At 43.6% G+C, this 25,623-nt stretch overlaps 1 protein-coding gene across 13 annotated transcripts in view; it reads left to right on the top strand.

Moving 5' to 3' along the window:
• Fbxl20 (F-box and leucine-rich repeat protein 20) overlaps positions 1-25,623 on the top strand; it is a 62,985-nt gene that overhangs the window by 12,984 nt on the left and 24,378 nt on the right. For 8 of the 13 annotated variants that reach the window (NM_001401500.1, XM_039086778.2, XM_039086781.2 and 5 more), the window contains 3 exon segments: positions 10,293-10,354; positions 22,536-22,590; positions 25,044-25,118. In NM_001401500.1, the coding sequence (NP_001388429.1) occupies positions 10,293-10,354; positions 22,536-22,590; positions 25,044-25,118 (192 nt within the window). 13 annotated transcript variants of the gene reach the window in all.

Here is a 25,623-nt window from a genome sequence, read left to right as displayed (position 1 = left end):
TATCAGGAAAGTTGAGAATCTTCAAACTATGTAGCCCTGGCTGTCCTGGAACTTGCTCTGTAGAACCAGGTTAGCCTTGAACTCAGATCTATCTACGTCTGCCTCCCAAGTGCTGGGAGAAAAGGTGTGCACCACAATGCCCAGCTCAAAACACACTTTTAATGAGACAGCTAATTAAAGTTGCTGCTTCTCTGAGGCTAGACATTCACCAGAGATTTAACTAGAAAAGAAACAGGGTTAAAAAAGCATAGCTAAGAAGTAGCACTCACTCCCTAGTGACTCTGGAACATTATTTTGGAGTATATACTTATTATTGTTGGGGTTTTGGTTTGGATTTTTGTTTGTTTGCTTGTTTGTTTTTGGGGGGAGGTTGTTTTGTTTGTTGTTGTTGTTCTTTTGGTCTAGGGCCTCAAGCACCAGGCAAGTTGCCATGCCTCTGAGATTCCCCCTCCCCCACCCCACCCCACACCCACCCAGGTTTTTTTTTTTTTTATTGTTTTTTGAGACAAAGACAATGGATATGTCTTCGAAAACAATTTAGGAATTATTCTTTATAATGATATGATCCTCATATAGAATATTTTGCTGATCCTCCCCAGAAAGTCAACTACTTTAAACAATTAACTCAAGTAACAATATTTTTTAACTTACTTTGTGTTGACCTGGTAATTTGGACAAGCATTGTAAGCGTGCGTGCACGGGCTCAAGCATGCACGCGCGCGCACACACACACACACACACACACACACACACACACACACACACACACCCCTCTCCAGGTCTTGAATAATAAACTATTAGTGTTTTTAATACATTAAGTGGCATCTTGACATTTGTGATAACTTAGTTGGAAAATAGTTTTTATTTTATGTGTATGAGTGTTACACATTAAATAGTATGTTTATATTTATGATTTAATTTGAACTTTGTTTTAAAACATCTCTTAGGTAAATTTTACTGTAAAATTTATTTTTATTGTATGTGCATGAATATTTTACCTGCATGTATGTCTGTGCACCATATGTGTGCCTGGTGCCCCCAAAGGCCACAAGGGAGCATTGAGTCTCCTAGAACTGGAGTTACAGGCAGCTGTGAGCTGCCATGTAGGTGCTGCGGTTTGGAACCCAGGTCCTCTGAAGAGCAGCAGGTGCCCTGATCTCTGAGCCATCATCTCTCCAGCCCCTTGTTCTCTTACTTTATAGGTGAGAAAACATGCTACAATAGTCCGTTTTCCCAGTGTTGTTTTTAAGGCAGGGTTTCATGTAGCCGGGGTTGCCCACATAATCAGGTGTAGGTGAGGCTGGCCTTGAACCTCTCATCATCTTGCCTCTGTTCACTAAGTGTTGGGATTACAGGAGTATGTGACTATCGGTAGTTTTTTGAGATTGGGTCTCACTGTATAAACCCAGGATAGGTCTATCCCTGACCTCCTGTATTCCTCCATCTGTTCAGTTACCAACACCACATATTTCTTTGTACCCTGGTCTGGCTTTGAACTTACTAAATAGTCAAGAATGGCCTTGAGGACCTGCTTTCCTACATCACATCCAAAGTGCTGGTCTAGGATCACGGACACATTCTGGCACTCCTGTTTTTGTCATGCTGAGGTAGAGCCCAAACCTCTTGCTACATCAGGCCCCCCAACTGGCTTTAGTTTAAAATGATTCATACAAGATGGATGGGGTAAGAGCTCTCTGTAGAGGAGTTTCAGGCTGCAGTCGTCCTGGAGGAAGAGGCTGCAGTTTCTAGGTTGGCACACGCTGAGCAGTTGGTGCAGAAGCACTTGTAACCTGCCATGCCTCTGAGCCTCAGCGCAGGAAGCTTTGCCGGCCCTGGGAGTTTGAGGCTTTGGTCCTTGTCAGCAGTACACACACACTCATGTTTCCTTGTTCCCCATCTTCCTCTGCCTCCTGAGTGCTAGGATTAAAGGCACACATGCCACCACTCCCAGCAGGAAGAGGTATTCTGAGGTCCTCTTGCATCTGGTAGAGGGGTTGGGTACTTGGGTGCCACAAGACATGTGTGAAAGTCAGAACAACACTTGAAAGCCTCTTTTCCTCAGTGGGTCCTGGGATCCAACACCACCTGTCAGACCAGCTCTCGCCCGCTCAGGCATCGCCTCTCTAGCCAACAAGGCAGTTTTTAAGGCAGTCAAGCTTTGCCTTCCCTTCCTGTCCCGCCCTGCCCCACCGCACCCCGCCCCACCCCACCCCTCCCTTTCCCCCATCTGACTTGAAATTCGTGATCATTCAGCAGCCTCAGCTTCCTCAGTGCCAGGATTATGGCATCATCACATCCAGTTCAGTTCCACACTAATGACTAATTCAGCCATCAAATAGTTACTGAGTGCCTTGTGGGTGCCTGCTGCTGCCAATACTAGGAGATGTAAAAATGGACAAAACAGGCAGAATCTTGTCACAATGGAGTTTAAAATCTAGTTAGGGGAGATAGGTATGAAGGATACTGTGTAAAATGCTAGTACCTTCTGGGACCAAAAGTGCAGTGCAGAGACTTATGGAATTGCTGGTGTGGATGGGGGGTAGGGAAGATTATGAATGAATGGCCTTGAGGACCTTTAAACTCAGGATTTGTTTCTGGCAAAGTAAGGCACAAGGATCTGTGCGAGCAGAATGTCACACGGCTTGTTTGAAAATACCTGTTGAGCCAGAGGTGAACCTCAGTGAAAGACATCTGCTTAGCATCCTTAAAACCCCAGTTTTGCCTCAGATGTAAAGTGCACTTCTGCTTTCTGGAGACATAATTATATAAAACACTATTTGAGACTATTATAAGAAATTAGAAGGAGACAGTGCTATGTTGTATCCAGTAACTGTGGTAGAGATGGACAGAAATAGTTTGGTTCTGGCCATTCAGGTCAGGAAGCCCTTTTCTTCATGCCTTCAACTCCAGCAGCACAAGGCAGAGAGAGGCCAATTCTAGGCATAGGCCAGCTAAAGGCTGCATATCGAGACCTTGTCTCAAAACAACAGACAAGCCTACTGCCTTGTGCCTGTGTGTGAGCCAGTGACCCATCTATTGGCACATATGAAATGTCTCTGAGATAGGACCCAAGTCTGAACTTGAAAAGTATGTTTACTTTTCTCTTTGTTTTGTTTTTTTTTTTTCAAGACCTGGCCTTGAACTCACATAGATCTGCCTAACTCTGCCTCCCAAGTACTGGAATTAAAGGCATGTACCGCCATATCCCGACCGTCTGTGTTTGTTTATTTTGTTTTATTATTTATTTTTTATTTTTTTAAAGATTTATTTTATGTAGGAGTACAGTGTTGCTGTCTTCAGACACACCAGATGAGGGCACTGATCCCATTACAGATGGTTGTGAGCCACCATGTGGTTGCTGGGATTTGAACTCAGGACCTCTGGAAGAGCAGTCAGTGCTCTTAACCACTGAGCCATCTCTCCAGCCCTACACTTTTGTTTTTAATTTTTTTAATGATTTATTTATTTTCGTTTTATGTGTATTGGTATTTTGCCTGCAAGGCAGTCTTGGCTCACCTGGAACTGGAGTAACAGTTGGAACCTGCGTGTGGGCGCTGGTACAGGGTTTGCTGTCATTAAAAGCTACTCAGTTTGTGTTATGCCTGGTGGCTTGCACCTTTAATCCCAATACTGGGTAGGTAGAGGCAAGTGGATCTTTATGAGTTCAAGGCCAGCCAGAACTATATAAGACAGAAACCTTGCTCAAAAAACAGAAGCAAAGACTAGCACTGATTAAAGACCTGTGCAAGAAAGGGCTTCCTGACCTGCACGGCAAGAATCCAATTATGTCTCACCATCTCTACCACAGTTACATCACCCCACTGCCTCTTAACTTCTTATAACAGTCACAAATGGTGTTTTAAGTAATTATGCCTCCAGAAGGCAGGACTGATAGAATCTGTGTGATTTTATTGGAATCCCAGAGTATGTAGCACATGCTCAGTGTCCTGTGGAGGACAGAAGACACTGGCAGAGGCGTTTTCTGCTTCCAAAGGGAATTGAACTCAGGAGTCCTCAGGGATCTAAAATGTTGCTCATGACAATAAAACCAAGTAAGGAGACAAAATGTGGAACAGAAACACAGAATAAGTGTGTAAAGAGAGCACAGGACATGGCTTGGGCACTTAAAGCACATAGTGATGACCCCACGTAAAAGCTGTGTGAGGTCTTGCATGCCTGTCACTCCAGCACTGGACCTGGGGAACAGAGCAAGGAGAATTGCTAGGATTCACGGCCTGGCCATCCTAGCTGGAAAACATCTCCACACCTGTGAAATCCCCCCCCACACACACCTGACATCCCCTTCTTACCCATGCATGCAGTGGACATGTGTGCACATGCGTGTATATGCCTTATACGTAAAACAACATTATCTGAAATGCAGGTAGAGAAGTGTGGACAAGATGGAGACCAGCATAATGTGTGCTGTTTGAGTCAGACATTAGAAAGTGTGCAATGTGGAAAGCGTGGCCTATTGTAATGTGCGTGTGTTCTACACGTATTCCTTTCTTGGTGTTTTTTATCTAGAAATGTCTTTGTTAGAAAAGGTTTATTCATGATGTGGTAATAACTGGTCATAGTTTGTTTCTAAAGAGCGGTTATATTGGGTGGAGAAATTGTAAGCTTATTTTCCTTCAGATTTATTTAGCATACAAAAATATTTTTCTTTTTGGATTCTGGCAATAAAACCAGCCAATTGAAAAAACATCTGGTATTGGTTGAATGAAGGAATGACATAACCTTATGAAAACTACTTATAGGAAAAGTGTTTTTAAAAAATCTTCTCAGCTGGGCGGTGGTGGCACACACCTTTAATCCCAGTACTTGGGAGGCAGAAGCAGGCAGATCTCTTGAGTTTGAGGCCAGCCTGGTCTACCCAGTGAGTTCCAGGACCGCCAAGGCAACACAGAGAAAACCTGTCTCTTTCTTGAAAGAAAAAAAAAAGAAAGAAAGAAAAAGAATAAAAGGAAAAATGAAAAGAAAAAAATCTAGCTTTTAGCTATGGATCTCTTTATGAGTATTCTGTCCTAATCCCTCCCCAGAATATTTCAGATGCCATAAAGCTTTAACCGATGGGAGGCTGCCATTGGATGTTCCAAAGTTTGTTCAGATCTGTGAAAATGAGACCAGTGGTCGTACATTTTTTTCAGTGAAGAACCTTTTTTTTAGGGGTGAGGGTGGGGGGTAATAGTTGTTCTCTAACACTCCGTAATCTTAATATTCAATCTTAAGTCACCATCAAGTAGCTTGGAAGAATTGAGTTTGCCCTGGCAGTTTTGTTTCTCTTTTTAAAAGGTCACTCGGAGGCTGCAGCCTTTGGCAGCTGACTGCTTTTGGAGTGTGTAATAGGCTGTTATTAGACGGGAGGGGGGGGCTCCAGTCAACTGATTCCTGTTTCCACATGATCTTTTGTTCTGAAAACAACAGAATAAGACACCTATCTGTTATTAAGTTATACCCTTGAGAAGGTAAACAGACAACCTTTAAAAAGTGTGTAAGTTGTGTATGGAAAAGCTTTTGTGTCTAAGAACTACAGAGGACCCTTCCTAGTCAATAAAACAGCCCAATTTTAAGATTAAAGGATTGAATAGGTCTGGAGCTTATAGTAGGCTACTTGCCTACTCTGTGTACAGTGAAGACCTGGGTTCTATCCCAGCGCTGGATATTTTGTTCCAAACAAGTGTAGGCAGGAGTATAGAGAAATATCAAGCCTTATTTGTGACAGAAATGTTGACTGGCGTAGCCACTATAGAAATCAGTTTAATGATTCCTTTAAAATTGTGTCAAAATGTCACATGACCATAACCCCATTCCTAGATGAATTAAAAATAGCTACTCACATAAATGCTAAAGCAACAGTATTACCATATTCGAAGGCTATTAAGATCATGAATGAACGAGAAAAAGTGGCATATACAAAAGACCTGTTTGTTATTCAACTATTAAAAAGAATCAAAGTACTGCTACTATGTCAATACATCCCAAAACCATTGAACAAACGACCAGTGATTCATAAAACGTCACATTTCCGTTCCCTTTGTAAGAAATAAACAAGCATAAGAAAATTTATAACCTGGGTTGGGGATTTAGCTCAGTGGTAGAGCGCTTGCCTAGGAAGCGCAAGGCCCTGGGTTAACCCCCCCCCCAAAAAAAAAAAAAAAAAAGAAAGAAAATTTATAACCTGAAGAAAATCAGTAGACGTTCTGAACTATAAGAGAGCAGCAGGGTTTCCCAATGACTGCTATTTGGACACAGCAGAGGGATAGAGAGCATTTTAGAACTAGAAGAGGGTGATAGCCCAGCAGCTTTAAGTACATTAAAATGCACTGAGATATCCTAAAATGCACACTTAAAAACAATTCATTATTTGAATTACTCTTTTTAAAAAAGCTTTTCAGAGCCAGGCAGCAGTGGTGCACGCCTTTAATTCCAGCACTCAGGAGGCAGAGGCAGGCGCATCTCCTGAGTTAGAGACCAGCCTGGTCTACAGAGTGAATTCAGGGACAGCCAGGAATACATAAGAAACCTTGTCTTGAAAACAAAAAAACAAACATTTTTTGAGTGAATGTGGTGATACATTTCCTCCAATCTCTGCCACCCAGGAGCCTGAAGCTAGAAGCTAGCTGGGGAACTCAATGAGACCCTGTCTCAACAATAAAAAACACGGACCAACCCGATGTCTCAGGAGTTCAAAGGACCTGGTTTCCATCCCTGGGACCCATATGAGAGAAGGCAAGAACTGACTTCTGCAAACTCTCCTCTGAGCTATGTATGTGTATATGGCATGCACCTCCATGCACAAATAAAAAGGGAGATGGATTTTTTTTAATTGAGAAAAGTTTTTAAATGGTTGGAAATAAATGCTTGTATATGCAAGGCCCTGTGTTTAATCCTTACGTGCCAATAAATTTATGATGACTAATTATATGTGTTCACTTTTTTTTTTCGGAGCTGGGGACCGAACTCAGGGCCTTGTGCTTGCTAGGCAAGCGCTCTACCACTGAGCTAAATCCCCAACCCCATATGTGTTCACTTTAAGGGGTTTGTTTATACAAAAAAAAATTTCTGCTGTTTCCCTCCCCATATCTCTTAAACTAACACATCTCTTTCCTACCCTTAGACATCATAGCAGCCACACCCTGACCCCACCCCACTTTAGGGCACCAGCTCTACAATTCTGCAATATGAATCTGTTGATACAGTTCTGTAGATACATAGATACACAGACATATACCTGCAGGGTGATCTACTGATACTCTCACTTCAGAGAACCCAAATACACTGAGAAATTGAGGCATATGAGTTCAAGGCTAGCTTGGGTTGGAGATCAAAACCCTGTTTTAAAAACACAAACAAGGACTGGGGATTTAGCTCAGTGGTAGAGCGCTTGCCTAGCAAACGCAAGGCCCTGGGTTCGGTTCCCAGCTCCGAAAAATAGAAAAAAAAAAAAAACCACAAACAAAATATTAGAGGAAAAAAATTTTAAAACTGCAATAAGCAGGCACCAAGACATTTGTTGTTTGCAGATCTGCCTTACGTGAACTATTAAAGCTTGAAGGATGTGGTACCAGATGGTGACTCGGGAAAAAAAGCACTGAAAATGTTAATTACAGAGGTAGATTTAAAAGACTATAAATACATTGTTCTTTTATTATCTTGACTGAATTGAAAGACAGTTGAGTAATTAAGAACTATAGTTGGGGTTTATCAGATAAATATATAATAGCAAAAGGAAAAAGAAGTCTTAGAGTGCAGTTTCTGTGTTTGTAGGAATAAGCAATACGACCTACATTGTGGCTAGTTAAGGTGCATAATGGCACTGCTAGAGCAACAGTTATGAAAATAACATAATTTTTTTTTTACACGAAGGAATTAGTGGACAGAGATGGCTCAGCAGTTGAGAAAACTTACTAGGCATGGCAGCACATGCCTTTAACCCTGTCACTTGTGAAGCAGAGGCCAGTGAACCAATGAGTTTGAGGCTAATCTGGGCTACAGGAAAAGAAAACAACAACAAAAAAACCAACTTTCCTTGCAGAGGAGCAGTTCTGATGCCCAGCGCTACATGGTGACTCCAGAACTCCAGGGGCCTCGGCTCACTATTCTGTCCTCCACAGGCAGTAAGGCATGTGCGGTGCAGACACACACACATGCAAAACAGCACACACTTAACATAAGTAAATCTTTATAATGGGGGCATTATAATGGCACAACAGAAATTTTCTATTGGAAAGCATGAAGAAAGTAAAAGAGGAACAGGGCTAGAACTCACCAGTGAGTTCTTGGAAGCTTGTAACAAGATGAGGTGCAACCAACCCCTCAAGAGAGTCGCTGGATGAAAACTGTCCTGGGCCTGTGAGGAATCACTGAAGAGGGCACTCCGAAAATTGTTAGGAGGGAAAAAAATAAAATAATGCAGAAAGCAAGTAGAATGATTAGACGTGCCGAATCAACTAGGAATGGGCTAAACACTTGAGCCAAAAGTCATGGCTTATGGCTGGGTGTGGTGGCGCTGGCCTTTAATGCCAGCATTTAGGAAACAAGCAAGTGAATCCCTGTGGGTTCAAGGCCAGCCAAGGTTACAGCAGTGAGATCCTGTTGGGTTTTTTGGTTTGGTTTTGTTTTTGAAAGACATGGGTTGTAAGTCTAGATAATAAGATTGAACTTTATGCTGTGTAGAAAGATGTATTTTGGACTCAAAGGCAGAGTGGGCTGAAAACGAAAGGGTGGGGGGTGCTGTGCTGAGTAACCAGAGTGGGGTAGCCTAGGCTGGACTGTGAGCCAACATTAGCATTAAAGAGAGTGAGTACTTTAGAAATAAACATTAAAAGCTTACAACGAAAAAATTATCAGAATTATTGGAAGAATTCGAGGTAATCCTGAATAAATGGAGACATAATCCATGTTTCTAATTTTGAAAACTCAGGATTTTTAGGACAGCAGTGCCCTCCAGGTCTGTGGCAAGGACATAAAATGTTATATAGTTGAAAGGCACAGCATGGGGAATCCAGAGACTGTATTTTCACTTTTGGGACAAATGAGACAATATTGGGGACCAGTCAGTGTGTCCACATGCAAGCAGGTGGGTGGGTTCTTACAGCAGAACCACGTCACGGGCAGAGTGAGAGCAGAGGCTGTAGGTTCATAGGATAATGCAGAGGGGGAGTCTTTATGCACTTAGCTGTGCAGAGTTACAGTGTAGCACATCAAATTCAGGAATCTAACAACAGAAAGGTAAGAAGGCATTCTGTGTGGGGTGACACAGGTCCTTAATCCCAGCACTCTGGTGGCAGAGCCAGGTGGATCTTAAGGATCTCAAGGCCAGCCTGGTTTACAGAATTCCGGGACAGCCAGGACTACACAGAGAAACCCTGTCTCTCAAAACAAAAACAAAGGAAAAAGAATTGGTCTGGAAGGATGGCTCACACTGGCTGGTCATTCAGGGGACCCAGATTCAATTCCCAGTACCCACATGGCAGGTCACAATAATCTGTAACTCCAGTTCCAGAGGATTCATTACACTAAGCATTCATATGGCAAACTTATGAATTCAAAGTACCCATTCATGTGAAACAAACAAACCTCCATGTGATGCGCACACCTTTAATCCCAGCACTGGAGGCAGAGGCAGGCATATCTGTGAGTTCAAGGTCAGATAACATTCCAGTATTTGGGAACAGGGCTCAGTAGAAAGTCCTGAGGACTTGAGTTAATCCCAGACACTCACGCCTGGAGAGGCTGGGGTAGGAGATCCAACCGCAACTCACAGGACAAATAAGGTACCATTTTCAGACTGCAGAGGAGAGGCTGCTGTGTTTAGAGGTTGGGGAAGTTCTGAGTTTAGAGGGGAGGCAGCCTCCAAGTTCTGTAGATTAGTGTAGGCGCTCGGTTAGATAGAAAAGCTACCGAAGTTTAGGAAACTGATATATTGTCCCACCATACCTTGGGGCTGTTGTGTCTGACTGTGGTTCGGGAAATGGAATCGTTGGACTTAGGCTAGCTAGTGTTTGTTCCCTCTGAGCCATCTCCCCAGTCCCCATGGTACTTCCAATGTGTGCACACGTGGGAGGAAGGAAAGTGGGTGACTTGCAGCCCTCGGTTCTCCTCTTCTACCTCGTGGTTCCCAGGGGTGAAGCTAGGATCATCAAGCTTGGCAGTGCTTACTTCCCAGGCCGGTTTGCTGGGTCCCCACTCATTTCATTCATAACATTTCTCTTGAGGGAATTTTATCCAAACTGTGAACACGATACAATGTTAATGTCTGATGAAGTGATTTTTGTTTTGTTTTACAGATGTTCTCAAACAGTGACGAAGCCGTAATCAATAAAAAACTTCCCAAAGAACTCCTGCTAAGGTATGTCTGGGCCCTTATTCTGCATCCATCAGTAGCATATATATTTGTATGTGAAGAAAAAACTTGTTGCTAGTTTTCTCTTTGCAGTGTTTATCAGGAGAGTCCAACCGTTTTTTGACATTGTATCCTACAAATGTGTCAGGCAATGTTCAAAGCTTTCATGGGATCATGCATCAAATCAGAAGGTCAGAGGTAATACTTGCTTGGTCTTTATTACCTGGAATTTTAAATTTATTGTAACAACTTTTTTAAAAAAGATTTATCTATTATATATAAGTACACTGTAGCTGTCCTCAGACACACCAGAAAGAGGGCATCAGATCTCATTACAGATGGTTGTGAGCCACCATGTGGTTGCTGGGATTTGAACTCAGGACCTCTGGAAGAGCAGTCAGTGCTCTTAACCACTGAGCCATCTCTCCAGCCAGTGACAACTTTTAAAATCCTAATAGCAGTGTTTAAACTCAGACCTGCATATGATTTTGCATCTTGCCTTTGTTTTTACCTTATTGTAAGATAAGTAGAAAAACTCCCAACAGTAGTTCTGGTAATGCTGTTTTCCTACTGCTGTTAAAATGTCACCTGTGGGGGTTGGGGATTTGGCTCAGTGGCAGAGCGCTTGCCTAGGAAGCGCAAGGCCCTGGGTTCCGTCCCCAGCTCCGAGAAAAGAACCAAAAAAAAAAATGTCACCTGTGCTGGGGACTCACTTGATGAGATGCCACTGTTCCTCATTTTCAGGGCACCCGTATATTGCCTGCAGTGGGGCACACTTACACTTCTTTTTCTTTCTTTTCTTTTTTTTTTCTTTTTCTTTTCTTTCCTTTTTTTTTTTTTTTTTTGGAAACAGTTTTTCTGTATAGTTTTGGCTCTCCTGGAACTCCCTCTATAGACCAGATTCAGACACCCATGTCTCTGCCTCTGAAATATTGGGCTTAAAGGTGTGCGCCACTAGACTGGGCTCTTTTTTTCGGTAAAAAGCAGCCTGGTTAGCTAGAGAGATGGCCCAGTGGTTAAGAGCACTGGCTGCTCTTCCAGAGGTCCTGAGTTCAATTCCCAGCAACCACATGGTGGCTCACAACCATCTGCAATGGGATCTGATGCCCTCTTCTGGTCCTTGCTTGCAGTATTCAGAACTCATCAAATTTGTGTAGAATTTATGTTGACTCACTCTGGAGCAGTTACTTTTCACTATTTGTGTTTTATGTGTTCTCTTTCAGATTTTATATTTCTAAATGCCCTCCCCCCATCTTATCTTCAGGGTAAAAGGCATAAAAAGCCTAAATAGTTCTTTTGTCTTTCTGCTTTATATAGGGATATGATCACATCTGGATGTGGTATTGGTTGGGTGATGTGTTGGGGTGCCCTAGACAATTGGGATGCTCACAGATATGGAGGCTGAGTACAACTGTCTGTGTCTTCCGTGCTATATATGGCTGTCAGTCATGTTTTGTTACTTAATAATTATTAGACATCGTTGACATGGATCTATTAGAAATCCAGTCTGAAGCCAGATGTGTTGGTGCACACCTTTAATCCCAGCACTGGGAGTCAGAGGCAGGTGGATCTCTGAGGCCAGCCTGGTCTACACAGTGTGTGTATGCAGAGGGGGAGACTTTATGCATCAAGAACTATATAGAAAAATGTTGTTTCCAAAACAAACAAACAAAAAACCCAAACAAACAAAACACACACACACACACACACACAAAACCAACTACAACAACAAAAAAGAAACAACACAAAGGGGCTGGAGAGATGGCTCAGTGGTTAAGAGCACTGACTGTTCTTCCAGAGGTCCTGAGTTCAATTCCCAGTAACCACATGGTGGCTCACAACCATCTGTAATGGGATCTGATGCCCTCTTCTGGTTTCCAGATGTATATGCAGCAGAGCGCTCATACTTTAAATTACAGTCTGGGCTGAGTGTGCTGATACCTGGGAGGCGAGGGCAGAGGATCAGGAAGTGAGGGCCATTCTTGGCTATATAGCCAATTCAAGACCAGCCACGGCCAAGAGCCCTTTCTCAAAACGTGAAGATAAAAAACTTAATATGAAATTGAACAGCTTTTTGTTTAGTAATGAGCAATATTAGTCTCCATTAGTCAGTAGAACATGAGAGGTTTTTTTTTTCTTGGATGCCCAGTCATAGCTCTGGCTGGCCTGAAACTCTGCCAGAGCAGTGGGATTAGACGTATGCACCACACACACGGCAAGCCTGATACTCTCAATGAACTGTGTAAAGGTATCTTGTATTTGAACAAACAGAATGCCTTAGCGCTTGCTGCAAAACAGGACTGAGTTTGTTCTCAGAACCCAAGTAGAAGTAGAGAGGGAATGAAGGACAAGTTCTGTGCCCTGTACACAAACATCATAGTGTGGCCCTCTCACCATCAATGAAAGATTTAAAAAGACTTCTAAACCCTATCTGTGTGGAAGAGTAAGATCCCAACCTAGTCAGCCATGTTGTGAGCACAGCATATGCTTACCTTCCTGCTTTTGCATCATCTCCAGGAAGAAAGGAACGAGCGGAAGAGGGCTGGCAGGTAAAATAAGGAAAGACAGCTCGGCTTAAAAAGCACGTGCTAGACAGGCACTCTGCCAGTGAGCTACAGCCCTGGCCCATTTGTTGAATTACAGAGTCACTGAGACGATTTATATGTGATGGTTTTTGGTTTGCTGTTTTTGAAACAGAGTCTGTATTGCCCTGGTTCTCCTGCAGTTTACTATGTAGACCAGGCTAACTCCAAAACACAGATCTTCCTGCCTGTGCCTCCTGAGTACTGAGATTCAAGGCAAATGGCACCATTCCCTATGATGTAGCTTTTAGATGAGTTTGTTTGTGCATTTGTTTGTTTATTTTATGACTTCACTGCAGCTGTCTTCACACACACCAGAAGAGGGAATCAGATCCCATTATAGATGGTTGTGAGCCACCATATGGTTGCTGGGAATTGAACTCGGGACCTCTGGAAGAGCAGGTGGTGCTGTTAACCACTGAGCCATCTCTCCAGCCTCCGTTTATTCATTTTTATTTTTGCTCTTTATGTAACTTTTATCTTCGGAGTGGTTTTGCTTGTTTCTTCAGCTGTTTCGTTTTGTTTTTTTGTTACTTCTGAGATAGGGTCTTCTCCCAGGCTGTCCCTCTGTGCCTGATTGCTGTCCCTCCTCCTCCCCAGTGCTATGATCGTGCTGCCACCATCCTTAGTTTATAAGTCTCAGAAGCTGGAACTGTTTCACAGATGCTCTACGTTGTTATGTCACCTGTGACAACACATGTCATTTGTCATTTTTATTGTGATTTTTTTCATTATTATTTTAGAGAAAATGTACAGGTCCTATTGAGTGAAGACAGCCCCTGTCGTGTTTCTAACTCTAAAGGCAATGCTCCTTCGATGTAATAACCCAACAGTCAGGAGTGTTAACGTCAATCTGCCTATCCCTCTATTCATAGAGCATTGCTCACATAACATCTCATGACCCTGCAGGTACAGAAGTGAATACAATTTTCACTATGTCATCTTTGTGGCTTAAAGTTTTTACACTCAATTACAAGCTGTCAGATTCTAGTTTTTTCTCACATAGCTAAATTATTTTTCTAGAAAGGTTTCTAATTTAATTAGAGTAATACTTGAGGCATGACTCATGTAGATGAATAAGGTAGACAGGGTGTGGCCTGCACACCTGTAATCCCGCACTTGGGAAGCAGAGTCAGGCAGATCTGAGTTCAAGGATAGCCAGGGCTACGTAGTGACCTTAGTATATACCTGTCTCAAAAAATAATGAATGAATAAAAATAGCATAAAAGATGTTTTCTTCAGTAATTTCAAACTTAGAAAAAAAGTCGCAGTATAGACCCCAACAGTGTGGACACAAACAGTGATGCGGACCCCAACATTGAGGACCCAACTGTATGAACCCCAACAGTCGGACTCGAGCTCCCCTTTTTTGCTGAACATGGTGATGCCTTCACACATGTTCCCAGTGTCCAGGAGTCTGAGACCACAAGAAGATGACAGGCCGACTGAACTGTATTCAGAGCAGACCAGAACCTCGGTGGGTGGGCGTGTGAGGAGGAGGAGCTGGCACTCCTGAATTGCTGGTGCAGCCACTGTGGAAAACCCAGCCTGGTGGTTCTCAAAAAGCCACATTTAGAGATACCAGCATTCCCACTTTTATAGCTAGAACAGTAATAATAATTGGGATGGGGACTGGTACAGTGGCTCTGTGAGCAAAGAAAGCTGTTTGCCACTGTGCACAAAGACCTCTGTGGGTTCCCTAGGGCTGCTGCCCCCAAATAAATAAATAAATAAATGTAACGAAGACGTTAAAATGGCCGTAGTAGCACTATTGATAATAGTCAAAAGCATAAATAACACAGTTATTTATAAACTGAAGAGCAAACACTGTGATAAATCCACACACTGGACTGTTTCTTTATCTTAAAAAGAACAAAGTGTAGATGTATCCTGTGACCTGTGTGCATGATCGGAAGAAGCCAGACACAAAGGGCCTAATAACTATCCCGATTATAGGAAATGTTCTGGATAGACAAACCCATGGAGGCAGAAAGTAGAGTGCAGTTGCCTGGGGCTGGAGTTGTAACTGGTACTCAGAGAGTGTCTTGTCTGGAAGGTGGTAGGGTTTGGCTTTGCAGAAAACTCTGCAGGCGAGGCATTTGGATGCCACAAAATGTGTGTGCAAGTCAGAGGGAGAACTGAACTGTAGGAAATGCTTCATTCCTTTCTCCGTGGACGCCTTGTCGCATCTGTACAGCAGTTAAGGGAACACTAGCTTCTGAAAAATGCAAGCTTCTGATTTGTCAGTTGGCTTGAAGCTATTTTCAACTGCCAATAGTTAACACTCTCAACTCCAACCAACCAGTATGTGGATTGTCTCAGATAAAGTAATACACAAAAATAAACCAGGCTATCAGGTCGACTGGTTTAGGGACCTGCACAATTTTAGGCCAAGTTGTGAGTTCTGTGGTAACCAGTTGGTTATTGGCCTTAGAGCTGTTTTTCCTTATAGGTTACTTAATGGCCACTGGCAAATACCAAGTTACTGTCTTTCCATGTTTGCTCTGGGTGCAGAGATAGTTAATATTGATCCCTAGTAACATCTTTTCTCAGATTGTAGCCCAGTTAGTCTAAACCTGAACCAGTCACTTTAACTGAGCCACACTAGTCAGCTAGAAGGAAGCAGACCCTGGAGAGCCAGAGTGCCCACTGCAGAATGTAACACACAAAAGAAGCTATGAGCCTCCTTCGGTTAGAGTTTCCTCAAGTGCGGTTTCTGTCAGCCAGCCTTTTGATAGGTTTCAGACATCTGCACTGCTATGACAAAATATTTGACCTAGATAAAACATTACATGATGAACAGAAGTTTATTTCTCAAGAGTTCTGGAAACAAGGTCAAGATATTGATACTTGGTGATCACCTTCTCAGTACATTGTAACCTAATCAAAGATAGAAAAGGGTCCACTTGATGGGCCTTTAATCCCAGAACCTGGGAAGCAAAGGCAGGCAGATCTCTGTGAGTGCAAGGCCAGCCTGGTCTACAGAGTTAAGTTCCAGGACAGCAAGGGCCACACAGAAAAATCCTGTCTGGAAAAAAAACAAACATACAAAAAAGAAAGAAAAAGGTCCTTATAAGGACCTTATTCCCTGATAAAAGTACTATCTAGTCACCTCATGAACTATCTCCCTCTCAAAGTTCCAGTTTACTTTCTGTCCACTAGTACTCTCCAGAGTCCTCCCAGCGTAACTGAGTGGCCTGGAGTCTTCAGTAATCATCCTGACTCCGTCTCGTGGGTCCTAAGCTGAACCCGCACACCAAGCTTCCGGTCTGAGCTCACGGTGGCGGTTTGACTGACGTGCATTCTACACAGGTTTTACAGCACTGTGACTTTCTCATGGGTCCTGGGGTATAATGTTCTTTTATTTGTTTGCTATTTGGTGTTTTTTGTCATCTTGGCTGGCCTGGAGTGCAAGCTGTACATCAAGATGACTCAAACTCCTAGAGTTGTCTTGGCATGGTGGCACTCCGGAAAGCAGAGGAAGGAGGATGGCTGTGAGTTGAGGCCAGCCTGGTCTACAGAGTTCCAGGATAGCCAGGACTTTGTAGAAACCCTGTCTCAAAAACACAAAAAAGCAAGAATAAGACTCTTTGAGTCTGTCTACTTCTCCCTCCTTAGTTTTTACTTCAGGGATCTGGGTGCACTGTGTAGACCGTGTGCATGTTTGGTACCTTTGGAAGCTAGAAGAGGGCAAGGAATCCCTTGAAATTGGAGTTGTAGACGCTTATGAGATGTCATGACTGAAAATATTCTTAGTTTAGTTGTGGATCAAAGGTAATTTTCTGTGTTTTAGGTAAACATGTAATAGTGTTACCATTTTTATTAGAAAATAAGAATTCTATTAACCATGACTTTACCCCAGTAAAACATTATCTTACAGTTTTTGTTTTGTTTTGTTTGAGACATGGTCCCACTGCAGCTCTGGCTGTCCTGAAACTCACTGTGTAGACCAGGCTGGCCTCAAGCTCAAGAGATGCGCCTGCCTCTGCCTCCTGAGCACCGGCATTAAAGGTGTTCTCCACCAGGCCCATCCCTTACCCACTTGTATTTCTTCAAAAAGAAAAAAAGAAAACTCCCCGGGGCTTCCTGATCAGGAAGCGTCTGGTCAGGCTGGGAGGAGAGCTCTGCTTTTCCCATCCCATAGCCGTGGTGCCTGTTCATCTTCATCCTCTGTGTTCATCGTCACAGGGAGCCTGTGATTGCAGCAAGACCTCCTAGCTCCCGTGCGTGGCTGGCATTCATTCACCACAGAGCCTGGGTGTGATGGCTTCTGCATAGAAAACGATGTTCCGCATTGCCCAGGATAAACAGAGAGAACTGTCATTAGTATTCCTACAGTACTTTATAGGTGTGTATGTGTCTGCACGTCTGTCTGTGTATCAGATGTCTACAGTAACTACAGAGGCCAGAAGAAGGCATCGGATCCCCTGGTACTGGAGTTATAAATGGCTGTGAGCTGCCGTGGGTTCTGAGAATCAAAACCATTGCTTTTCTCACTTTTGTGTGTCGATAACTTTTACTTCCCTGTAGTAACTGTTGTCTCTAAAGTTTGCTGCCTCTATATGTTGACTTAGGCCTAGTCCTGGAAGCTTCTAGCCTCCTTACAGTCTGTGAAGGCCTAGAATGTTTTCAGCCTCTGAGACTTGCTGCTGAATACTCACCCTTCTTGTTCTCACTGATCTCTGATTGGCTGATTCAGTTCAGCTCTTCTGACTCAAACTCCTCTCCAAGCTGACTGATTCAGTCTGGCTTCTCTCAGCTTCTCCTGAATTGCTCTCCTTTACCTGAAACTAACCCGAGCAGTCTGCTCTCATCCTCGCCTCATTCTGTCTTTCCCTGTCTCTAGCTTGCTCTCCCCACAGCTTGTCTTCCTACAGATGTCTGTCAGAACCACGCTCTCGCTTCTCTCTCGCTCTATCTCTCCCTTAAATGGCTTTCCTTTCTCTTCTCACGAGAGCTGGGCCTATCCTTTTGTGTCAACTCTTTCTCGAATTCATCACTTCGTCTGCTACTCACCTGGAGTAACATGAGTGATTCCTTCTACTAACTAACTTTACCTGTAAAACTGAACAATCTCAGGGTTCACAGTGTGCTCAAATATCCTGCAGCATTTGGCTTTTTTTTTTTCAGTTTATCATTTATTTTATTTTATGTGTATTCTACCTCTATGTACTCATGTGCACCATGTCTAGCGTCCTCATTAGATCCTCTGGAACTGTAGCTACAGATGGTTGTGAGCCACCTGTGGGTGCTGGGAGTTGAATCTAAATCCTCTGCCAGAACAAGTGCTCCTAACCCCTGAGCCGTCCGTCCAGTAGAAGTTCTTTAACTTAGAGCAGTAGAACTTTCCAGAGAGTTCCAATAGTAATATAAGTAATAAAGAAGGTAAATGTTGTTATAGTTTGGATCTTGAATGTCTTCAAAAGGTCCATGTGTTTGAAGACTTGGTCCTTAGTCTTTGGTTCTATTAGGAGGTGGAAGAACCCTTAGGAATCAGGGCCTAAGAGGAGGATATGAAGTTATTGGTGGTGAGCCCTTGAGGGGGATACTTCATGCCTCTCTTTGCTTCCTATCACATGTCCCTTGCATGTTACCATCCCACTTCACCAATGATCTAAGCAACAGCACAACCAAGTAAGTGTCTCACAAAACATGGAATTGTGACTATCAGGTATTCGGTATGGCATTGGAAGTCTAACATAGCACTCTATGTGCTCTGTATAGCGTCGACTGAATAAGGCTTGCATGCCGCTGAATATCATTGTGGTTAAGATAGTGGTGCTGAAAGTACCTAGATTAACAGCTCAGGTGTGTGGTGTGCCATCTCCATTTCTGTGACAAGAGGATCATTTCAAAAACACATGAAAAGGCTGAGTGCTGGCACACACCTCTACTTGCAACACAGGCAGCAGCCACGGCCGCTCAGATCCTGTCTCAACCTCCCTTCCCCCTAAAAGACAGGAAACCAGAGGTGGGCTGGAGAGATGGCTCAGCGGCTAAGAGCACTGGTATTTTCACAGTGCCTCCCGGTTTGATCCCAGGCACCTACGTTGTAGCTCACAGCTACCCATAACTTCAGTTCCAAGGGATATCATGCCTTTTTCTGATACCTGTAGCGACAAGACTTACAGGTTGTACATATATATGTATATTCGTGTGTGTGTGTGTGTGTGTGTGTGTGCGTGTGTGTGTGTGCGTGTGTGTGTGTATGCTGCAGGGAGTGGCATACATTTTAATCCCTGCACTTGGATGGCAGAGATAGTTGAATCTGTATGAATTGGAGCCAGCCTGGGCTACACATTGAGACCCTGTCACAGAAAAACAGCAAGCACAGGAGAGAGACTGGTATACATCTATCTGTAAATCTAGCACTTACAGAGGCAGGAGAATTACCTACCAGTTTGAGGCCAGCCGCCTGCTGCTGCTGCTGCTTCCAGTTTCTTTGTTATTCCTCCCTTTCTTCACAGGCCAGTGGGGATGGGCTGTGTGTTTCTGGGGGTGGAACTCAGGTTCATGAGCTAGCCCATCACTCTACCAAGCTGTGGCCCAGGCCCTACTGACACCCATTTCATTATCTCATCGTAGCTGTTGTCTGGCTTCTGCTGGAGTGTTCTGCTGACATTGCAGGATGTAGAGCAGTTGGGTTTACTGTCCTGTTGCTCCTCACTTAACCCTTCTAACTCGGGACCAACTGTAATCAGTCTCATGTGGAGCAAATAAAAATATACCAGAAATCGAAGGGGAGCCTGGTAGTTCAGGTGTGTGATCCCAGTTACATGGCTAGCACCACGCGGGTGCCAGGACTCAGACCCGGAGGCACTGTAAGGATACCAGTGCTGAGCCATCCCTCCAGCCCACCTCTCCTGTGGTTTCCTGTCTTTTAGGGGGAAGGGAGGTTGAAACAGGGTCTAAGTGGTCCTGGTTGTCCCAGGGCTCTCACTCTGTAGACCAGGGTGAGTTTAAGGTCATCCTTAAACCGTATCTCAGGAAGGAAAGAAAGCTGTGGGTTGACACAGCCTTCACATAAGGGAAGTGTAAGTTCACTGTTGTTGCCGTCCTTTATTTCCTGTTGACACCCACAACTGTTTGGATCATCCAGACACCTTCTGCAGCTGGTGGCGTGGTGCGTGCTTGTGGGTCAGCGTTCTGAAGCTGAGGTGGAAGGGTGGGGTTCATGACAGACAGCGCAGCTATGTAGTGAAATCTTGTCCTGCAGAGGAAAGGACAACTCTGCAATGTTGGCATCAGAAGGGAAAATCCTTAGTTGTGTGATCCTGAAAGAAGACATATTCCAGTAGGACAGGTCGTCAGGAAGTCTTCCCCAGCACATGCACACATTGTTGTCAAATTACTCTGACAGGTAGCTTACACATTTATAAGGGAACTCCGATGAAGTTGGAAAGCCATCATCCACGTGGGAAAGGACAGAAGTAACAGGAGAGGAGAAGTGGAGTTCAGTGCTAGGTCGTGGGCCGCATGCTCATGGGCCTGTGACTGATCCCAACAGCGCACACAAACCCTGAGCACAATACCTAACATAACAAGCTAGAATAAAGCACAGGAGGACGTTTCCCTGAAGTTGCCCTAACAATGGTTTCTTGACTATGACACCCCAAACTCAGAAAATGAAAGAAAAGCTACTTGTCTGCATCATAATTTAAAGCTTTTGCACATTAAAAGATGCCACAGCAGGGCTGGAGAGATGGCTCAGCGGTTAAGAGCACTGACTGCTCTTCCAGAGGTCCTGAGTTCAATCCCCAGCAACCACATGGTGGCTCACAACCATCTGTAATGGGATCTGGTGTCCTCTGCTGGTGCATCTGAAGGCAGCTACAGTGTGTACTCATATACATAAAATAAATAATTCTTTAGAAAAAAAAAAAGATGCTACAGCAATAACAAGGCAGTCTGAGTGTGGCAGGAAATGCATGTGTAATGAAGGGTACAAAGGACTTCAGGGTCCAACAAGAAAGTCCACAAACTAGCCAGTTTTAAAACAACCACAGGTCTTCAATAGGTGGATTTCCAAAGAAAACATGCAAATGGCCAAGAAACACATCAGAAAATCCCCAAACTTTGTGTGGTAACTTAAATGTAGTACCGGGAGGCCAGTGCAGGAGAATTGTCCTGAATTTGAGGCTATCCAGGTCTACAGAGCGAGATTCTGCCTCAAAACAACAACCACAAAGACACAAAGAGATAACAGTTCTTTTTTTTAATGACCTTTTACAGTGATTATATTTATATTTATTTACGCATGTAGGTGCACTGTCATGGTCTTCAGACACACCAGATTGGATCCTATTACAAATGGTTGTGAGCCACTGTATGGTTGCTAGGATTTGAACTCAGGACCTCTGAAAGCAGTTAGTGCTCTTAACTACTGCACCATCTCTCCAGCCCCCTAGATACCAATTCTTATTTCACAGCCATTTGTGTGGCTGTAAAAACAAGAAGCCAGGCATGGTAGAAAATGCCTATAATCCCAGTACTTGGGAGGCAGAAGCAGATGGATCTCTCTGAGTTTGAGGCCAGCCTGGTCTACAGAGCAAGTTCCAGGGCAGCCTGTGGTATTACACAGAGAAACCATATCTCAAAAATTAGACTAATAATAACAATAATAATATTAATATAAATGTTAGCAAAGATGGAGCAATCGGAAGTTTTTTCACGATAAATAGTTGTTTAAATGGCACAACTGATGCATAGCAGAACAACAAAGGAGTCTACTTTTGGGTATATAGCTGAAATGATCAGGGACTCAAAACAGGTATTTGTGTACCTAGAAACGGAATTTGTAGTAACCAGTTGAGGGAAGCAACACAGTCACCCATTGATGGATGTACGGATGTTGTCTTTTATACGTGAACTGGTATGCAGCCTTACACATGGAGTAATAGCAGGCTCTCTCCGGGAGAGAAGAATGGGGTTGCCGAGGGCTAAGAGGCAATGGCAAGTTACTGTTAAATACAAAGTTTCAGTTGCACAAGATCCAGGTTGAGGTTGGTGGGAATGGCTACACAATGAGAGCCAATGCTTAGGCTATGCGTACTTTACATATGAGGGTGCCCCCACTGCTCTCTTTCAAGGTGAAAGAATTATTTTTGCAAATTATTCAGGGTATATTTGTATTTGAAAGAACTGCCTCTGGGTGATGGAGGTGTAGGTGTGTGTGTGTGTGTGTGTGTGAGTGTGTGTGTGTGAGTGTGTGTGTGTTTAAGTAATCTGTTTACATCATTATAGGCTAAATCTAAGAGAAACTTCTTAATCAGTTATTTGGGGATAGAAGGGGGACTAGCAAAATGGGGGAAGAGGAAAGAGTGTCCTAGAGGGGTGACTGAGCAGGGTATAGGGATATACATAAATGAAAAGATAACGAAACCTGTTACTTTATACACTAAAGCTTTTTATTTAAAAAATAAAAACTAGACACAGTGGTTGCACACCTGTAAGCCTGCCACTCCAGAGGCTATCGAAGGAGGATCATGAGGTCAAGGCCATCTTGGACCACATAATGAGGCGGGCATGAGAGAGACTATGTAAAAGACAGATTATCTATAAGAGTGAGAAAAAATGATAAAAGCTTGTCTCTCTTTTCTTCTTAGGATATTTTCTTTCCTGGATGTTGTTACCCTTTGTCGCTGTGCTCAGGTCTCCAGGGTAAGATGGTGACAGGGGGATCTTTTTTTGGACTGGGGCTGATAGCCTTTTAGGTGTTGCTTGTATATTTTACAGAAAACATTTCATTCCGAATACCCCATCCGTGACATGTCATTCTATGATCAAATTCTGTTTTATGCACTGTTCTAATATTTGCACAATACAAACAGAAGGCATACTTTACATTCAACGTCTTGACTCTGCTCATTAAGGAAATCTTATTTTACTCATCTTATAGTTCATTTTTTAAAAGATTTATGTATGTATGTGAGTGCACTGTAGCTGTCTTCAGACACACCAGAAGAGGGCATCAGATCCCATTACAGATGGTTGTGAGCCACCATGTGGTTACTTGGAATTGAACTCAGGACCTCTGGAAGGGCAGTCAGTGCTCTTAACCGCTGAGCCATCTCTCCAGCCCCTTAGAGTTCACGCGTATAGACATGCACATGCATGTATTAAAGGCTCTTGTGTATCCCATTCTCATGTTGTCTCCATATAGTCTTCTCTTCAAAATAAGGGGAGAAAAAAACTCCAGAGTAGCCAGCATGTAGGAGGTTCACATGAGGTACAGTTTCCGTTTTGGATGGACCCAAGTGTCTCTTCAGACCACTAATATAACGCCTACTGCCACTATATTCGAGAAACCAAAACCTTAATGTAGAAATTCCCCTCTCTGGTAATTTAAAATAACTTTTCTGTGCTAAAAGCTCTACTTACTTGCATGCCCACCATGTTGGAAACAGTAAGCAGTGTTGTGATTTCTTTACACTCTTTTTGTCCTGGTAACTGTATGGTCTTTATGTACAGTTCTTACAAGTGAGCACATTTTCCTGTCTGGCTCCTTATCAACCAAAACCGTCGTCCAGGGGCGTTCACAGTAATCTTCAATTGTGATTTTCTCTTAAGGAAGTCAGGGAGCTGTGCCAGATCTCATTAAACCTGAACTGTTAGTGCCTCTTGGTGTTCTGTCGTTCTGCTACTTGTGGATGGGGTTGGGAAGGAGACATTTGCTCTTGTGGTGCTGGGATTGAGTCTAGGGCCAGGCATAAGGTAGGCCAGGCCTGACCCAGAGACACACTGCCAGTACTTTGAGGGGTTTTGTTTTGTTTTGTTTTGTTTTGTTTTAATCCAGACTCTTAAGGAGGAACCTGTCATTCCTAATTTTAGGCTGAGTTCTGCATGTTTCCTGCTCAGTGAAGAACCTGGCAAGGACTAGCACACAATCAGAGATATATTTAGCCCAGACTCTCTTAAACATGTGGTTTTAGAGTTTTATTTGTTAGCTTCCCATGGTTAACTATTTAAAACAAAAACACAAAAAGAAAACACTGGAAGAATCTGAAGCCACAAAGAGAAAGGTAGCATTGACCACGTGAGAAGCCACGGTGAAAGCACACCTGCTTGCTTCCCCATCCCTGACATGCTTCCTGCTGGTCATATGACAGTTACCCTTGGGTTTCTCAGAATATCCAGAATTTGGTTTTGGAAATCTTGAAGAAAAGAGGGAAATAGTGGCCCAAACCCTTAATCCCATCACATTGGAGGCAGAGGCTGAGAGGTCTCTAAGAGTTCCCAGTCACCCACTGCTACAGTCTAAAAAAATTGTTTTGTCACAGAAAGCATAACCGTCATTAGATTGCTTTTAAAGTTTGTCACGATAGAGAATGCTCTGGAGCTGGGTGTGATGGCCCAGACCTCTGTCCTGGTCCTTGAGCATCTTGGGTCGAGTACACTAAGCTACGTAGGGAAATAATTCATACAGAAGAACACATATTGTTCTGAACAATGTGTGGCTTTTTTTACATAATTAGAGGAAGCTTTTAAGGGGTTTAAAATGCCAAATGAAAAAAAGCCAAGTGATACACAGGCTCCTACTGACGTGGCCTCACCCCGTCCTGAAAGCTGAAAAGCTTAGCAAGTGTTGTTCTTGCTGCCTCCAGTTCATCGAAGAGACATGGCCGTCGTTTTAAGTTCGTAGCTTTTAAATTACCACAGAGGCCTGGGCCTGGCACCTGGACTAGTGAGGCTGAAGCAGGAGATCAGGAGTTGAGGATGATGGGGCCTGCACAGTAAGACCTAAAACAAACAACTAGGGCTGCAGCTTGGCTGTACGGTTCTTGCCTACCACGTATAAGGCCCTGGGTTTGATCTACAGTGAGACAAACAATAAAATAAAATTGTCCCTGAGTCAGGTTGGACAGAATATTGATCATTTATGAAGCATCGATCATGAGGAAAACAGTTTGGGAAATACCTGCTGCAGGCTTCTGCCACTGCCTCCCCAGAGCTGCACTGCCCCCATGCAGGTCTCGTGGGCAGAGACAGTCGCAGGAACTGAGGAAATTTTTGATCAATCTCAATTATTTGTTGGTTGAATTGTGAACTTAAATATTACAGTTTCTGTTTTCATTTCGACCTGTGTTCATTCTATCTCTTTTTATTCAAAACAGGCCTGGAATGTCCTAGCTCTGGATGGCAGTAACTGGCAACGGATAGACCTGTTCGATTTCCAGAGGGACATTGAGGTATGACTCTGTGGTTTGTGGAGGGACATGGAGGTATGACTCTGTGGTTTATGGAGGGACATGGAGGTATGACTCCGTGATGTGTGGTCCCATTTGTTTAATTAGTGGTTACAGTGTTAGTCCTAGCCATAGAAATCTTTTTCCATTAAAGGAGTTAATAGTTTTGGTACCACTGAAGCCTCCGTGTTCCCAAGAGGATTTCCTTAGCTAGGTGTGGCAGCCCAGGTCTCTAATCTCAGCAGAGTCCGGCAGATCAGTGTGAGCTGGAGACCAGCCTGGCTGCGGAGTGAAACACAACACAAGACAACAACAAAGTCTCTCAGGTTTGGGAAGCCGATGCTAGGACTCAGACCCAGGGCCTGGAGCATAACAGGCCACTCTCCTGACTGGCCTGCTTCTCTTCCCCGGCTTTTCCTTCAGTTTTCCAGGATAAGTGGAATTAGTTCCCTGAAATAACACTAACTTCTTAGTAACATTACTCCTGAGAACAAAGGTCTTCTTTTGT

Source organism: Rattus norvegicus, chromosome 10 (assembly GCF_036323735.1).
Source record: "Rattus norvegicus strain BN/NHsdMcwi chromosome 10, GRCr8, whole genome shotgun sequence".
NCBI classification, from domain to species: Eukaryota; Metazoa; Chordata; class Mammalia; order Rodentia; family Muridae; genus Rattus; species Rattus norvegicus.
The sequence above is the reverse complement of the archived record's forward strand: the minus strand, read 5'-3'. Positions and strand labels throughout refer to the sequence as shown.